The sequence below is a fragment of the Malaya genurostris genome, chromosome 2 (assembly GCF_030247185.1).
Source record: "Malaya genurostris strain Urasoe2022 chromosome 2, Malgen_1.1, whole genome shotgun sequence".
In the NCBI taxonomy this organism is placed as follows: domain Eukaryota; kingdom Metazoa; phylum Arthropoda; class Insecta; order Diptera; family Culicidae; genus Malaya; species Malaya genurostris.
Window position 1 is genome coordinate 188,913,153 of NC_080571.1, and position 19,118 is coordinate 188,932,270.

A 19,118-nucleotide genomic window follows, 5' to 3' on the forward strand; every position below is an offset into this window, starting at 1 on the left:
AGGTATTCATCTCAAAAATGATAAATTTTATCCAATTAACAACATTTTCTAAAATTTATTGTATGTGTAATACAGCAGCAACACTATACAAAATAATTGCATACCTGTGTAGATTTCAGTCAAAGTACGAATAAAGCGCCGAATGGCATTTTTTTGCAACATTCCATGGAAAAGGTCCCTCTCAAAGCGATGGCAAAAAGGGCCAGTCTGGTTCTGGACCAGCACACGAGCCAGCTCTCATACAGTCCGTGTGCTGTACCTTTTCAGAAACACGCATACGAAGACTGAAGCACACGCTCGTGTGCTGTGTCGCTACTATGTTAGATCGGGAGTCGTATGCTTCGAAGAACCAGCTCGCGATGCTTGTTCATCTGCTGGCTCATGAGCTGAAATGGGGAGCTAGCTCGTGAGCTGACTCATGTGCTAGCTCATGTGCTGACTTGAGTGTCGGTTTTTTTCTTTATTTAATAATATAATATAATTTTTGAGCATACAGTGCCCGCTCTTGTATTGTCTCTTGTCAGTAGGTGGACTACACAAATAGCACACGCTCATGAGTCTGGTTTGAAAAGCACAGCACACGAGCTTAACACTCAAACGCGGTAGGGATTTTCAACGAATTTATTTTTTCAAAAATTTCGATGCGTCCAGTGTAAAAAAAAACAGATTTTCTTCTAGTCCATGCTGACTCATACGAAACCGCAACACCGGAGTTATTCCAGATCCCGTTGGGGTATGTCTGTTCTGCCGTTAGAAGTATATTATGAAGGTGGTAAAAAGTAGTTGATAAAACAGCTCTAAGTGGAAAGTACTTTGAATTTACATCAAAATCTCGAAAATATGCAGATCAACTAAACTGGAGTTCCCAGATTAGTTTTGAAAGTTTTTTAACAACTTGAAAAGTCCTGAGATGAAAGGCCATGTCAAATTTCAAGCACAATCCTATGGGATCACAATCCGGATTTACCAGAATTGGACATTGCATTTTATGAGCTCTAGTAAGTCCTTTACATTTTATACAATTTCCGTATTAATCCCATACTTATATAAAAAATTTTGTATCAAAAACTTCTAACGGCAGAACAGACATACCCCAACGCGATCTGGAATAACTCCGGTGTTTTTGGACCGCTGAGGTTCCGTATGAGTCAGCATGGACTAGAAGAAAATTTGGCTTTTTTGACACTGGACGCATAAAAATTCGTCAACGGTATCAAGAGTTATGATTTTTTGAAAAAATAAATTCGATGAAGATCCCTACCCGAGCGTTTGAGTGTTAATAGGCACACACTGCAGGTATAGAGCAGCTCGTGTGCTGAGCTCGGACATCACTGGTTCTCGACTATGGAAATACCATAACAACCCCTCGAGAATTATATGACTGAGCAGTTGAAAAAAGTGATAAAAATATTACGACATTAAATTTCTGCTATATATCCACTGAACATTACAACAAAATGTCCGAAGAACTCTAAGAACTGTATAAAAACGCCAAAACAATAACTGGCACTAAGAAATTCTATAGTTTTGTGCCTATTCCTGGTGGCAAAGTAGAGGTATTCTAATTCAGAAGATGAACCAAAATATTTTCCTTGTATAGACACTACAAAAAATAGCATGCATGACGATAGCTTTAAGACAAATGTTATATATACAAACAAATAAATATTTGTGTAAAATTCAATACATAATGGAGGTGGTGGTGGTTATTTCTTTCTCCGATTATTCCTCAGAACTATACAAGAAACAAATGCAATATTTGTTTAATGACATAATCTCTTTTCAATTGAGTTCCTAATCAATAAATATATACTTAGTTGCTAAATTAGACAATATCTTCTGACAAACTGAGTTTCTTTGAATTCTGAAATAACTATGATTTTCGTTGGTTTAGTTTTCGATAAAATTACACTGAAAAACCTGTCTTAATCCACCTAGTGGTGTAATGATGCCTTTCTCTTGTACATATAATATTGTGGTATTCTATTCAAAAATTTTCTCTTCGATTTTTGAAAGAAACCAAGTGATTGTTTATGCATAACATACAGAATAAAACAGTGCTTTGATTGCGTAAGCCATCCTTAAGAGAACGAAATGGGTTCACTATTATATGCACTTCCGGCACCGGAACCCGAGAACCGGTATAGTTAAAGTCGGTTCGTACGGCAACCAACTAACATGACACACAAACTCTTCTAGTACGCACTCTATAACTCCGGATTCGGAAGTCGGATCCGGATGAAATTCAGGAATTCCGTATGGGACCAGAAGACCTTTCATTTGCATATTAGTTTGTGGAAATTGGTCAAACCATCGCTGAGAAAAGTGAGCGAGAACCATTTTGGTATATATGACCACTATTTCCGGTACTTCCGGAACCGGATACCGGGAACCAGGATAGCCGGAATCGGTTTGTTTAGTTGCCTACTGATAATGACTATCGATTTGTGTAGTTTTGAGACCAGTTTAGAAAAATTTTCACGTTTTTTGCTTCGCCGGTTTAAGTGACGGTGTACAATATTGAACACACTTTACCCTATAATTTCGGAACCGGAAGTCGGATCCGGATGAAATTCAGGAATTCCGTATGGGACCGGGAGACCTTTCATTTGAATCTAAGTTTGTGAAAATCGGTCAAACCATCGCTGAGAAAAGTGAGTGAGAACCATTTTGGTATATATGACCACTATTTCCGGTACTTCCAGAACCGGATACCGGGAACCAGGATAGCCGGAATCGGTTTGTTTAGTTGCCTACTGATAATGACTATCGATTTGTGTAGTTTTGAGACCAGTTTAGAAAAATTTTCACGTTTTTTGCTTCGCCGGTTTAAGTGACGGTGTACAATATTGAACACACTTTACCCTATAATTTCGGAACCGGAAGTCGAATCCGGATGAAATTCAGGAATTCCGTATGGGACCGGGAGACCTTTCATTTGAATCTAAGTTTGTGAAAATCGGTCAAACCATCGCTGAGAAAAGTGAGTGAGATCCATTTTGGTATATATGACCACTATTTCCGGTACTTCCGGAACCGGATACCAGGAACCAGGATAGCCGGAATCGGTTTGATTAGTTGCCTACTGATAATGACTATCGATTTGTGTAGTTTTGAGACCAGTTTAGAAAAATTTTCACGTTTTTTGTTTCGCCGGTTTAAGTGACGGTGTACAATATTGAACACACTTTACCCTATAATTTCGGAACCGGAAGTCGAATCCGGATGAAATTCAGGAATTCCGTATGGGACCGGGAGACCTTTCATTTGAATCTAAGTTTGTGAAAATCGGTCAAACCATCGCTGAGAAAAGTGAGTGAGAACCATTTTGGTATATATGACCACTATTTCCGGTACTTCCGGAACCGGACACCAGGAACCAGGATAGCCGAAATCGGTTTGATTAGTTGCCTACTGATAATGACTATCGATTTGTGTAGTTTTGAGACCAGTTTAGAAAATTTTTTACGTATTTTGTTTCGCCGGTTTAAGTGACGGTGTACAATATTGAACACACTTTACCCTATAATTCCGGAACCGGAAGTCGGATCCGGATGAAATTCAGGAATTTCGTATGGGACCACGAGACCTTTCATTTGAATCTAAGTTTGTGGAAATCGGTCAAACCATCGATGAGAAAAGTGAGTGAGATCCATTTTGGTATATATGACCACTATTTCCGGTACTTCCGGAACCGGATACCGGGAACCAGGATAGCCGGAATCGGTTTGTTTAGTTGCCTAATGATAATAACTATCGATTTGTGTAGTTGAGACCAGTTTAGAAAAATTTTCACGTTTTTTGCTTCGCCGGTTTAAGTGACGGTGTACAATATTGAACACACTTTACCCTATAATTCCGGAACCGGAAGTCGGATCCGGATGAAATTCAGGAATTTCGTATGGGACCACGAGACCTTTCATTTGAATCTAAGTTTGTGGAAATCGGTCAAACCATCGCTGAGAAAAGTGAGTGAGATCCATTTTGGTATATATGACCACTATTTCCGGTACTTCCGGAACCGGATACCGGGAACCAGGATAGCCGGAATCGGTTTGTTTAGTTGCCTTATGATAATAACTATCGATTTGTGTAGTTTTGAGACCAGTTTAGAAAAATTTTCACGTTTTTTGCTTCGCCGGTTTAAGTGACGGTGTACAATATTGAACACACTTTACCCTATAATTCCGGAACCGGAAGTCGGATCCGGATGAAATTCAGGAATTCCGTATGGGACCACGAGACCTTTCATTTGAATCTAAGTTTGTGGAAATCGGTCAAACCATCCCTGAGAAAAGTGAGTGAGAACCATTTTGGTATATATGACCACTATTTCCGGTACTTCCGGAACCGGGTACCGGGAACCAGGATAGCCGGAATCGGTTTGTTTAGTTGCTTACTGATAATGACTATCGATTTGTGTAGTTTTGAGACCAGTTTAGAAAAATTTTTACGTTTTTTGCTTCGCCGGTTTAAGTGACGGTGTACAATATTGAACACACTTTACCCTATAATTTCGGAACCGGAAGTCGGATCCGGATGAAATTCAGGAATTCCGTATGGGACCGGGAGACCTTTCATTTGAATCTAAGTTTGTGAAAATCGGTCAAACCATCGCTGAGAAAAGTGAGTGAGAACCATTTTGGTATATATGACCACTATTTCCGGTACTTCCGGAACCGGATACCGGGAACCAGGATAGCCGGAATCGGTTTGTTTAGTTGCCTACTGATAATGACTATCGATTTGTGTAGTTTTGAGACCAGTTTAGAAAAATTTTCACGTTTTTTGTTTTGCCGGTTTAAGTGACGGTGTACAATATTGAACACACTTTACCCTATAATTCCGGAACCGGAAGTCGGATCCGGATGAAATTCAGGAATTCCGTATGGGACCACGAGACCTTTCATTTGAATCCTAGTTTGTCAAAATCGGTTCAGCCATCTCCGAGAAAACCTAGTGAGATTATTTGACACATACACACACACACACATACATACACACACACACACACACACACAGACATTGCTCAGCTCGATGAACTGAGTCGAATGGTATATGACACTTGGCCCTCCGGGCCAATTTTCACTAGTCGGTTTTTCAAGTGATTGCATAACCTTTCTAAAGGGTGATTTTTTAAGAGCTTGAGAACTTTTTTAAACAATAAAACGCATAAAGTTTGCAAAATCTCATCGGTTCTTTATTTTAAACGTTAGATTGGTACATGACATTTACTTTTTGAAGATAATTTCATTTAAATGTTGACCGCGGCTGCGTCTTAGGTGGTCCATTCGGAAAGTCCAATTTTGGGCAACTTTTTCGAGCATTTCGGCCGGAATAGCCCGAATTTCTTCGGAAATGTTGTCTTCCAAAGCTGGAATAGTTACTGGCTTATTTCTGTAGACTTTAGACTTGACGTAGCCCCACAAAAAATAGTCTAAAGGCGTCAAATCGCATGATCTTGGTAGCCAACTTACCGGTCCATTTCTTGAGATGAATTGTTCTCCGAAGTTTTCCCTCAAAATGGCCATAGAATCGCGAGCTGTGTGGCATGTAGCGCCATCTTGTTGAAACCACATGTCAACCAAGTTCAGTTCTTCCATTTTTGGCAACAAAAAGTTTGTTAGCATCGAACGATAGCGATCGCCATTCACTGTAACGTTGCGTCCAACAGCATCTTTGAAAAAATACGGTCCAATGATTCCACCAGCGTACAAACCACACCAAACAGTGCATTTTTCGGGATGCATGGGCAGTTCTTGAACGGCTTCTGGTTGCTCTTCACTCCAAATGCGGCAATTTTGCTTATTTACGTAGCCATTCAACCAGAAATGAGCCTCATCGCTGAACAAAATTTGTCGATAAAAAAGCGGATTTTCCGAATGGACCACCTAAGACGCAGCCGCGGTCAACATTTAAATGAAATTATCTTCAAAAAGTAAATGTCATGTACCAATCTAACGTTTAAAATAAAGAACCGATGAGATTTTGCAAATTTTATGCGTTTTATTGTTTAAAAAAGTTCTCAAGCTCTTAAAAAATCACCCTGTATATGAGAAAGGCAAATATCATTTTGAAACATCTTTTTAAATAATTTTTTTCCTTAAAAGTGCCCATCTTGAACATTTGACTGAATGTACGGAATATAATCACCTATCTTGTAACAAAAGTAAAAAATGTTTTGTTTTTGCAAATCGACTTTAAATGTTCAAAATCGATTTTTTCAGTATAAGAGTCGATTAACATTTTTTCAATATTTTTAAACAAAAACTTGATTAATTTTGTTGAAACCACTCCTACAAAACTTTTTTGTAGGATTTTCATATTTCGGCCAAAATTGGTAAAAAAAGTTTGGCTCTGTTAAAAAGACAGTCTAGATCAAAATCAAAGTTTCATAGAAATCTGAGAGGGTACTGCCAACTCTGAATGCGATTTAGCGCAAAATTCGTCTACTGATATGATATGTGCATCACAAACTAGATATTTTAATGTCGTTTTCGCTTGATGCTAAATCTAACCCAGTTTACACCCAAGCTGCGACCAAACTGTTTGTTTGAAGCCAGTTTCGAATCTAGTTTCAATGTTATTGAACAGAAATTAGAACCTGTTTCGAACCTTGTTCTTATACCAGGTTTACTTACATTTTATCGAACCTTGTTCTTATACCGGATTTACTTCAAGTGCCCAACTTGATCATTCAACTGTAGGTAGGGAACATAATCACCTATCTTGTAACAAAATTTCATCCAAATCAAAAATGTTTTGTTTTTTGCAAATCGACTTTAAAAGTTCAAAATCGATGTTTACAATATAAGAGTCGATTAGCATTTTTTCAACATTTTTAAACAAAAACTTGATTAATTTTGTTGAAACTTTTTTGTAGGATTTTCATTTTTCGAAATTAGAACTAATTTCGAACCTTGTTCTTATACCGGGTTTACTCACAACCCGTTGATTAGTGCGAACTCAATATAGTTTCGTGAAAAGTGTCAGTTACAGTTTTCTTAACAAGCCTGCAAGCCATTTGTGATTCCATATTAAAAACATCTTGTTTGAATTCAGTTTTTTTTATGAAATGATGCATAGTTGGAATCAGCTAGGTGTAGTTATCATGTTTATTTGTTATCATGTAATTCATGCGGTTGAAATTTTGCGCGTCTTATTTTTTATCTTATGCTCCTTCATATCAAACATTTCATGAAATTACAATTTTGAGCAATCGAGTTTTGTCCATTTTGTTCACAGTTTATTGAGGAAAAGCTCCCCTAATAAAGTAAGACCACTGGCGTACCTAGGATATTCTGCGCAAGGGGTAAAATATGACTTGCCGCTTCACATCATAAGGCGGGATCAGTTTAACGAGTAAAAAAGACGGTCCCAACACTTCACGACCGAAAAGCGCGAGCAAAAAAAAGAAGGTCACTCCAAAAATACGTTGCGCCCGAGTCGAATCCGAATCGGAGCATCTGATGATTTGTTATTCTTTCCTGGAATTAATTTCATAAATCAAGAACAGTTGTATGTGGAATGTTCGGATATAAATTCATATATGATTTTTTCGTATGAATTATGACCATACATCATTTGAATATTCACAAGAGTAGAATTCGATGGTCCCGTTCTAGTCTTCGTTTGGCACAGAGTGAGATAGTTCCCATGATATCTTGTGGTGGCGGTAAGCCAGGAAATGCTATTGATGATTGTAGATAGTAAATCTCAGATCTTCCACAACGGTAAGCATACACCACAGCATCTTGAGTTCTGAAAATAAAAAGAAAACTAAAATTAATATAATTAAAACGGTAATAAAACAAATCAACAAAATCATAAATCAATAAATGCCTATAGTTCCATTAGATGTTTTTTGAATTAAATTAACCAGTTCAGGACGAACATTATATATTAATATTTATCCCAACAGGATCAAGATAATTCAAATTGGTGACCAATTCCAGGCACAAGAATGCTGGAAACCACCTAATGACCTATTGTCAATTTCAAGCAGTATTAGTCCTGTCCACTCCGTGATTGATCCCGAAAACATAATAATTTTTACTTTGTCAATACGAAGAACAAATTGAAACCAAATCCATCCGCCAAGCGGGGGTACGCGCCCTGTAGCTCATCATCCAAAGCCTAGGGTTTTAGAAATGAACGATTTTCATTGCACAAATATTTGTTTATTAATTTTATTTCTGTGTATTCCATCAACGCTTTACAGTACAAGTGTTTTGACCCTTTGGTCTTTCATCTTTGTTGTTCATATGATTTGTTATTAATAATAGGTGGCATAGATACTCCTGTTTTACATACTAATGTTTAATCATACTATTTATTTATATTATGCATAATGCATAGGACGCTGGTGTTACAAGCCAGTTGTCGTATGTTCGAGTCCCGACCTGGAAGGGTTTTTAGTGTCAGTAGGATCCATAGTACTAGCCATGCAATGATTCTGTACACTAAGAATCGGTTGAGAAGTCTGCTGAAAGGTTGAAACAGAAAGGCCAAATTCCACAAAAGGAATGTAATGCCAAGACTTTATTTTAATTATTAATAAAATATTTTCCTACTTATAACTATTCCTAACCTAATACGTACAAATTTTGAATTATTTGTGTTACATAGATTGAGCACCTCTCTTCGAATTTCGTGCAGTATTGTTCGAATTTTTGTTCTAGTATATTCAGGGAGGCCACCTCATGTACTCCACTAGTCCTTGTCCAAGGGGGAAGATTTGGAATCATCTTCAGGATCTTGCTTTGAATGCGCTTAACCCTAAGTTTGTGCGTTCATGCACAGCCCCGACAAACAGGGACTACGTATTCATATGCGGGGTAGATGATTTGTTTATAGACAGCCACACAGTTTAGATGTTCTACAAATCAGCGGATACAGAGACCTAATGAGCATGCTGCATTTTTGAACGATTTTGTCAACATGTGACCTGAATATCAGATGTCTGTCAAATGTGAGTCCTATATAGATAACTTCGTCGGACCACTGGATGACCTCATCCTAGAATCGTATTCGGCATTCCTCTGATGGAACAAGTTTTGGAGATCTTGAATGTGGAAACAAGATGACCTGAATTTTTGCTGCATTTATCACAGTTTTCCAGCTTGTAAAATATTCAGTTAGAGCGTCCAGACCTGTCTGTAGTTTATTCTTTAGAGCATTAATGGCACGACCTTTGTAAAGAATGGCAGTTTCATCAGCAAATTGTGACAGAACACCACCACCCGGAAGAGGAGGGATGTCTGATGTAAAAATGTTGTATAGAATGGGACCTAGGATACTTCCTTGGGGTACACCAGCAGGAATAATAAATCTTTCTGAAAGTGCATTATTCAGAGAAACCCGGAATGCTCTATCTGCAAGATAATTTTTGATAATTTTAATAAGATACATCGGAAAATTATACCCATGCAGTTTAAATCCCAGGCCATCGTGCCAAACATTGTCAAATGCCTTTTCAATATCCAATATTACCATGGCACCCAGCACATGTTAAAAATTTTAGCTAAGAAAACAAATGAGCGAATACTCAAATGTTTCAGCTCAATGTTGAAAGTGTTGTCGAAACCGAGGGCCTTCATATTTTTGGATTTTTCAAAATAGCTATCAGCTCATTCGCAGTGACTCTACTTTCATCAGGAACCAAGCTGTCTAATTGGTCAACCTCAGCTACGCTATCAGCAACGGCTCTTTAAGGTAGCGCTTCGCCGTGGTCACGGGAGTTCACTGCCTATTCCGGGGTTTCACGCACTTTACCCAAAATTGTGAGAAAACGGGGAGGAAAACGGAAATTCCAAGAACATACGATTCTAGATAATTAATTTTTCTATCGATTCGTGTATAAATTGTGCCTGATAAACGTTTTTATCGAAAGATTTCGTGCGAGTTATAAAAATAAATGAGTTTTTCCTTATTCTTTCGCACGCACACAATGTCAACGCATGCATTGGGGTGTGCAAAATGCCACATGCGGTAGACGCTAACAACATTTCTTTTGTTTTCATTGTCCGTTCTTTTTGCGTAAACGTTGAATATAGATCAGTAGAAAATGTAAGTAAGTGTTACTACTTTGTAAAATAATTTCTATTCATGTTTCAGTAGAACCAGAAATCAGTAATGATTTTCATCGCTACTAGCTTTTACGCTTTGTTGAAAACGTAGCACATCCCTACATATGCGAGTTGTTTATAGCGAGAAAAGGAAAAAAGAAAACAAAATGTTTAACAAAACTCGCACGAAATCTCGCGAAAGAAAAGCTTTCTAACAGATATTTTTCGCCAAATGCATAGTAAAATCATTTACCTACAATCGTATGTTTTTGATTTTTCGTGAATCGGGTTGGTATTGGAGAAATTTGCAATTTAGGGTGAAATTTCGGCGACAAAGCAAGAGGAAGCAGTGAGTTGTCTCGCTTTGACCTGACCACGGCGAAGCGCTACCTTAAAAAGAGCTGATAGCTCACAGCTCTTTTTAAAAGAACGCAGCTCGCCAGTTCACCGCACTGGTAAGCAGGGATGACAGGTCCACAGATTTTCAACCTTTTGCACAGATTTAAAAAATGGCACAGATTTCTGAAAATGATCACAGATTTACACAGATTCTGAAATCGATCATAGATTTTTGAAATTAATCACAGTTTAGCACCAAAAATTACAGAGCGGTAGGAAATAGTGAGACCTTTTCTTTGCTTACCAAAATGATTCCGATTAGTTATTATGGTTATTATCAATGATTTCGATCATGCATATGAAGGAAAAACGGCACAAAAACGGCGCTCAAAACAAAACTTAAGTTAAATTTAAATGAGCTGATACATTGAATCAATTCCCTTTAGTGAGCTGAGTGTGTGTGTCTGCTGATACAGACACACACACACGCGGACATTTGCTCAGTTCGTCGAGCTTAATCGATTGGTGTATGACACTCAGCCCTCCGGGCCTCGGAAAATTTTTCTAAAGTTTGAGCGAATTATATACCTGTTTTTTAGATTTACAAAAAAAAAGTAAAAATCTTATGTTTCTGTAGAATTACTCTAATAGTTTCTTCCCCTGATAAGCTAGTTATAATGTAATTCGCATTGTAAATAGATCTCTTATTGACTTGTGTTCATCAGACATCAGCGAAAAGGCCAGTTAGAAGGGTTGTCGAAAGAAAAAAGGTCGAATGACATAACGTCGAACGACTAAAAATCGAATGACAAAATATTGAAAGTTACAAAACGTCGTATGTATCAAAAGGTCGACTACGACAGAAGGTCGAATATAACCAAAAGTCGAAGTATCGGATAGTCGAGATACTAGAACGTCGAATGCGACAAAACGTCGAATATAACAGATGGTCGAATACCACTAAAGGATGAATACGACGAAAGGTCGAGTACGACAAAATGGTGAATGATAAGAAAGTCTGTAGTTGAAATACTGTCATGAAATACAAAACGGAAATAGTGATGCATACTTATGCGGCGGAGCCGCAAACACTAGGGCAAGGAACCGAGGCGGCACTAATTCGCTGAGGTTTCCGACAGCCCGAGTCGGCCACCGATTCGCCGTCGGAAGCGGCAGCCTCTTGCATATGAACCTGTTATCCACTCGTTTGCCCGGTTTACTCAAACTTAGTTTATTTGCCTTTTTAGGTCAGCACTCAAACCTATGATCTACCCATTTTCCCGGAATATTGGCTCGTGTGTTACTTTGTAACATAAAATAATGTCTTCATGAAGTTTATAAAGACCACTCTTGAACATGTAAAGTAATGAATCACAGAAAGAAAGACGTTCATGAAACAAAATGAATATAATTATTGTATTTAATAGTCTTCTAGTATTAATGCAACACCCGTAATGTAATCAGAAATGTTGTCTATTACTGAAAACTTTTAAATAACTTGTCATGCTTTTCCTGCTGTTTTCTAATCTTTTAGGCTCCGCAAATTATTGTTTTAACCTTCCAAAGGATTAGTGGTTCGAGGTTCTTTAGAAAACTTCAGTACATATTCCACAAACTTATTTCAAATAATGGCTTGCTTCACTTTCCATTGCTCTGAGTTTTTTTTTATGATTTTCGATAACTCATTGAGGGCACCTGTATAGGTTCGCTTGGTTTTGCTAGGTAAGAAGAAGTTGACCAGCGGAACGAATCGTCTTGTCTCACCTGACAGTCGACAGATATTTTAACTGGTTGAAAACAACAGTATTCGGCAATGTTCGCTATGCAAATTCTTTAAAAGAAATGGGACTCCATCTAAGGTTTTTGTAAATTCTTTAAAAATTTAATCGAAATCGCTATCAGACAAAGGATCCTTCGGATAAGAACCAACGAATCTTCGGGCTATTTGACATATGCGCTTCTGTATTTCTTTCGAGATCATGGTTTGAGCCTACAAAGGAAAAAAAATGAAACATACAGCACGACTGAACTATTACAATTTCATACTTTTCCTCAGCTTAACACTGGCAACCCTTAAATTGTATTCGACTCACTTTTGTATTCTATCTTCCATTATATTCGACTTTTTGTCCCTTTCGACCTTATGGTGTATTCGACCTTATGGTTATTCGACTATTTGTTACATTCGACCTTTCATTATATTCGACGTTTTGATATTTAGACTTTTTGTAGTATTCGACCATTCGACGCATTCGGCCTTTTGTTCTTTCGATCTTTTGGTGTTTCGACCTTTTGTTCATCGACGTTTTGTCATTCGACATTTTAGTATATATTCCAACAAAACGTCGAATATAACGAAAGGTCGAACACAACAGAAGGTCGAATGCCAGAATTGGACGAAAGGTCGAATACGACAAAATGGTGAATGGTGAGAAAGTCTGCAGTAGAAATACTGTCATGAAATACAAAAAAGGAAGTGGTGATACATCACGAGGGCCATGAACCGAGACGGCACTAAACCGCCAAGATTTCCGCGAGCCCTGGTCGGCCGCCGACCCGCCGTCGGAGGCAGCGGCCTCTCGTATACGAACCTGTGATCCACTTGTTTGCCCGGTTCACTCAAACATAGTTTATTTATCTCTTTTAGGCACTCAAACTTAAGATCTACCCGTTTGCCCGAAATATTGGCTCATGTTATTTGTAACATAAAATAATGTTTTTATGAAGTTGATGAAGACCATTCTTGAACATGTAAAGTAGGGAATCACAGAAAGAAAGACGGCCATCAGACAAAAAAAATATAATTATTGTAATTGATGGTCTTCTTATAAAGACTGTCTCAGAAAGTATGGACGCACTTTGATTTCGCTGTAAATCATTCACAAGTGTTAGATATTCAAATTTTATTCGATACACTGATAATATTAGACTACAACAACAGCATATTATTCTAAACATTTGCTACTTAGCCATTGTAGACTAGCTGGAGCACCTTCTTGCGAACGTTCCTCATTAAATTCCGACTTCTTGGCGACAAGTTTTGACACTTTTTTCCAATCTTTTTCGAACTGTTGAATGGTTCCGGCTGCCGAGACATGTTTCCTAAGATGTGCTTTCGTTAATGCCCAAAATTGCTCAATTGGTCGAAGTTGTGGGCAATTTGGTGGATTCATGTCTTTTGGGACGAAAGTGACATTTTTTGTAGTATACCATTCTACCGTTGATTACGAGTAGTGGCAAGAAGCATCTGGCCAGAAGACAACAGGATTCTTGTGGCTTCGAATCATGGGTAGAAGTCGTTTTTGTAAATATTCCTTGATGTATATTTCGCTGTTCATTGAAGCAGTGGTGATGTCCCCATTTAAATACCCCTCATTTGGACCAAAATCTTCTGCCCAAATTTACTACCGAACAACTCATGCCGATCTTCGCAGAGATGTGCAACAAAATGCAAAAATGTCAAACAAGATTTGACCAGATTTCTGTGTTATGGCAATTCATCATAAAATATGCCTGTTAACCCGTTAAACGTTGTTTTATGGAACGCCCGCGGATTGTCGCGGAAACACGTTGAGTTGTGTGATCTCTTGGAGCAACAATCAACAGATATCGTAGCTATCACGGAAACGCATTTAAAACCAGGAAATAATTTGTATCTTCCTGGGTTTAACATAGTTAGGCTGGATCGAACCCACTCGGGCGGAGGAGGTGTCGCTCTAGCCATCAGGAAAACTATTAAATATACCATTCAACCACACTATCGAACATCTGTTATCGAAGCCGTCGGTATCGAGGTGTCTTCCGATACTGTAAAAATTATTATTATTACCGCTTATTGTCCGACACAGTGCTATGACGGCAATGGGATGGCAAGGAAGTTTAAAAATGATCTTGCGAAGCTAACCAGACCCGACAATAAGTTCATCTTGGCTTGCGACTTAAACGCGAAACACGAGACATGGCGAAATATCCGTAGGAATAAAAATGGGTGTCTTCTTTTCGAGGATCTAAAGCTGGGATATTACACTATCCACGCTCCGTATCAGCCGACATATCTTTCGCCTGCCGGCATCTCGTCCACCTTGGACATAGTTCTGTCGAACTTCGACTTGCTGAGCCAACCAGTTACAATAAACGATCTCAGCTCTGATCATTTTCCGGTTTCATTTCAAATCGGTGGTGGTATTCAGCGCGGTGAACCGCAATACAGAAAAAACTACCACGATGTCAACTGGGTGGAATTTACCCGGATTGTTGATCGACACATCGATGCAACCAAAGCTTTGAATTCCACTGACGATATAGATGAAGCTTTATCCGAGCTAAAAGCCGCTATCTCTGTAGCTGAGAACCACTGCGTTAGACAGGTTCCGATCCACGGAGTATTGCTTAAAATCGACTCGATGACCAAAGCAATTATCCGTCAACGTAACAAAGTACGGCGCCAATTCCAACGGTCAGGCGATTTATCGAAAAAATACGTTGCATCGAAATTGTCAGAGCTGATCAGTTCTCGAGTTGATGACTTGAAAAACGAAAACTTTTCGTCAATGATCCAAAGGCTAGACCCGTTCTCGCGGCCTTTCTGGAAGATGTCAAAGGTATTAAAGTCAAAACCGAAACAAATCCCTCCGTTAACTTAGAACAACGACATTCTGGTCACACCGTTTGAAAAAGCGACCGCAATCGGCGAACACATTTTGCGCTCTCACAACCTGGGTAATTCCGTTGACAGTCCCATGGAAGACGCAGTTTGAGAAACGATGTCCACATTGCGTAACACCCGCTGCTACGTTCCGGATAATGTTAAGGTTAAACCCGAACAAGTTGCCGCTACAGTAAAATCATCCAAAAACATGAAGGCGCCGGGATTTGACTCGATTTTTAACCTTACATTGAAGAAACTCAGCCATCAGACCTACACCTTTAATGCAAGTGTTTCCAACAGATGTGTACCGTTACTTAAACCATCTAAAGATCCAACGAATCCCTCTAGCTATCGTCCCATTAGCCTTCTGTCGTCGCTAAGCAAGCTCTTCGAAAGACTCATCTTAGATCGTGTTCTGTTGCACATCGAAAACAACAACATTTTCTTCATTTCATGACCATACCTGCATCGGCCAGAAATAGTCGAAAACACGTTTTCGTTCGGCACGTCAGAAAAGACATTGCACTCCGTTGCAAAACAAAAAGTGTTCTGTAAGTAGCAGAAACTTTACGTCTGCTTAGCGGTTCAAATTGAACTGCCGAGTTTAGCACTAAGCAGTTCAATTTGAACTGCTCTGCACTGATGAGTCAAAGACGAAACGTAAAAATAAAGAAAACGGTTATGTGCCCTAGCACAAAATTTGGCTAACCCCTAAATGACCATACCTGCATCGGCCAGAAATAGTCGAAAACACGTTTTCGTTCGGCACGTCAGAAAAGACATTGCACTCCGTTGCAAAACAAAAAGTGTTCTGTAAGTAGCAAAAACTTTACGTCTGCTTAGCGTCAAAGACGAAACGTAAAAATAAAGAAAACGGTTATGTGCCCTAGCACAAAATTTGGCTAACCCCTAAATGACCATACCTGCATCGGCCAGAAATAGTCGAAAACACGTTTTCGTTCGGCACATCAGAAAAGACATTGCACTCCGTTGCAAAACAAAAAGTGTTCTGTAAGTAGCAGAAACTTTACGTCTGCTTAGCGGTTCAAATTGAACTGCCGAGTTTAGCACTAAGCAGTTCAATTTGAACTGCTCTGCACTGATGAGTCAAAGACGAAACGTAAAAATAAAGAAAACATTTTCTTGCCCGAACAGTTCGGATTCAGAAAGGGTCATTCCACAACTCATCAGTTGCAAAGAGTAGTGAACATCATCGACCGTAACAAGCACGTCGCAAAGTCTACAGACATGGCTCTACTGGACGTCGAAAAGGCATTCGACAACGTCTGGCACGAAGGTCTTATCTACAAGATGTATCGCTACAACTTCCCAGTGTACCTCATCAAGATAGTGCAAAACTATCTCAGTGGCAGAAGCTTCAAAGTCAGCGTGAACGGAACCCTGTCGAACGGGTTTGTTGTACCCGCCGGAGTACCTCAGGGTAGTATTCTCGGACCAGTATTGTACAACGTCTACACCTCGGATTTCCCTCGTCTTCCTGATGGTTGCCAATTCTGCTTCTTCGCGGATGATACAGCTATCCTTTGCAAAGGAAGGGTCACAAAACATCTCACCAAAAAGCTGCAAAACTGCCTTGATTTCGTTGTCAGCTACATGAACACCTGGAAGATAAAAATTAACGCTTCCAAAACTCAGGCGATCCTGTTTCCATACAGTCTATCTCAGCGACTCACTCCTCCAGCTGATTGCAAGATCGTGGTTGATGGGCTTCCAATCGACTGGTCCAATGAGGTGGTCTACCTGGGGCTCACTTTTGATCGAAAACTACTTTTCCGCTCGCATGTCGATAAGATAAAACCTAAATGCTCCTTGCTCATCAAATGTCTCTACCCGCTAATCAAGAGAAGGTCATCTCTTATTCGCAAGAATAAGTTAGCTGTCTACACTCAGATCATCGCTCCAGTGTTTCAGTACGCGTTGCCTGTGTGGGGGAGGTGTGCCGTTACACATCGGAACAAAATCCAAGTGCTGCAGAATAGAGCTCTGAAAATGATTCTGGATCTTCCGTGGTTCACCAGAACTTCAACAGTTCATCAAATAGCAGACGTCACTACCGTCAACGAGAAACTAATTGCAGCCAATAGAAAATTCCAAGAAAAATGTGCAATCTCAGAATATCCTTTAATTAGTTCTCTATTTTAGTATTTGTTAGTAGTTTTAGTTTTGTTATATAAATCAAACTGTCTCTCAGTTAAACTGTTAAAAAGAAATTCAATCAAAATTATTAACTAGTAAATTACCGTAAATTAAAAGATGAAAAGTAACATTACTACATCACTTGACATGTAACATCATACAGAAATGTAACCAAAGAGAAACAATAAATATTTAATGTAAAAAAAATGTCTTCTCAGTGACTGCTTCAGCTTTGAATGACCAATGGACAACATGTTAGACAAATGGTACGCAGACAAATTTTGAAAATTTTCGAACTGCTATTTCGACGTTTAGGTACGCAGCACGAAAAATGAATAATTCCAAAGTAGATTTACTACAGCGAGTACATAACCAGTTAAAGATTTACGTTGCTCATTTCAACAAATAAATATGAAGTGAAATTGCTCAAAATTTGGAAGATTTTTTAACATTAAGTTCCATGGACAATATAGTACTTATTATATAAAAGTGCAAATAACTTGACTTTTCTTTCAATTTTTTCGTCTTCTCCATCTTTTGAACTTTCCTCCCTTCATTGACCTTCCCCTCCCTTTTGAGCTCTTCCTTGAAACCCTCCCCCCCTCCTTTAAATGTTCCTGCGCACGGGCCTGTGCTATATCTATAATTTGATCCTGAGCCTTATTTATTTTCATTTCAAAAACAACCTTTACAGGAATTTATTTTCTACATAGTTCGAATAACATAGTAACATAGTTGAGTCGGGTGGCGTCAATGTAATTCGAGGAATTAGAGGTAATTCATTGGAACCTATTTGCTTTGCGATAATATTGTGATTTTCAACTGTACATTTGAGTGTAATTTTTTGTATGAGGTTTCTTACTCAGTGGTGTATTTACTATTTTTTGCGCCCGGGACAATATATGATTTGTCGCTGCCCGCGGAAGATCGGTTTAGCGAGTAAAAATGAACGGCCCCTTGCTTTGCCGCCCTTAAAAAACGTTGCGACCAGATACACCACTGTCTTTATCGCGGGAAGTACATCTGAACGTGGCAAATGCACAGTACGTGGTGATGTGACACTGGGAAGTAGCTCAATAGGATGTGGTGAATGGATTACATTGTGTGGACCTATTCGATGAGTTGATTTAAAAAGGATACAGTTGCTTTGTTGAAGTCCTGAAATTGACGGAGCTTCTTCATTGAAATATTTCAGGCAACGTAGGGGTCACTGCAAGGGAAATTGGTAATGAGTAAAAGTACTGTACAGATATCGATACGATTGTGGCCTATCGTAGGTTCACGATAGTGGCCTATCAAATGTTCACATATACACTAGCCTATGAAAAGTAATCATACCAATGCAACAGAAGAATTTAATCCAATAAATCTAATAGTCTGAAAATCTTATGGTGTTTCCGTTTGCTGAGATTAGGGGACACCTGGTCTTACCTTGTTCACATGTGTACAGGCACATGAGAAATAAACATTCCAAAGCAATGCAAGAATCTAACCAAATAAATATAACAGTCTGGAAAAATAGAAATCTGGAAATCTGATGGCTACTGTTTATTTTTTAATTGCACTATACCGCAAGCCTTGCAAAAACAGACGAAATGATGTAAACATAAACAGTATCCCTTGACCACCGATGTCCCTTTACTACCGATCCGAGCTGCAACCAATTCTGTATGAGTCGGAAAAATCAATCTGTATTTTATCTATGCTGAAAAATGTATTTAGAGAGCAAAAAAAGTACAGGTGTGTAATGTCAGAGACATAACTGGATGTCGAGAATACGAATAAAACTGACACCTTCACTTTATACTTCCGAATATAAATTAGTTGATCGATAGTGTGAATGGTGCAAGTTTTGCTCTTTTACACTACTAGAACACGATTGAAACGATACACCCAAACTCCAGTAC

At 38.8% G+C, this 19,118-nt stretch overlaps 1 protein-coding gene across 6 annotated transcripts in view; it reads right to left on the reverse strand.

Annotated features, from left to right (window-relative positions):
• Nucleotides 1–7,086: 7,086 nt before the first annotated feature.
• LOC131432790 (uncharacterized) overlaps nt 7,087–19,118 on the reverse strand; it is a 405,803-nt gene continuing 393,771 nt past the window's right edge. For 5 of the 6 annotated variants that reach the window (XM_058599301.1, XM_058599307.1, XM_058599305.1 and 2 more), the window contains one exon: nt 7,087–7,761. In XM_058599301.1, the coding sequence (XP_058455284.1) occupies nt 7,593–7,761 (169 nt within the window). In that variant the 3' untranslated portion in view covers nt 7,087–7,592. The remainder of the gene's footprint in view (nt 7,762–19,118) is intronic. The other variant, XM_058599303.1, reaches the window with a different exon arrangement.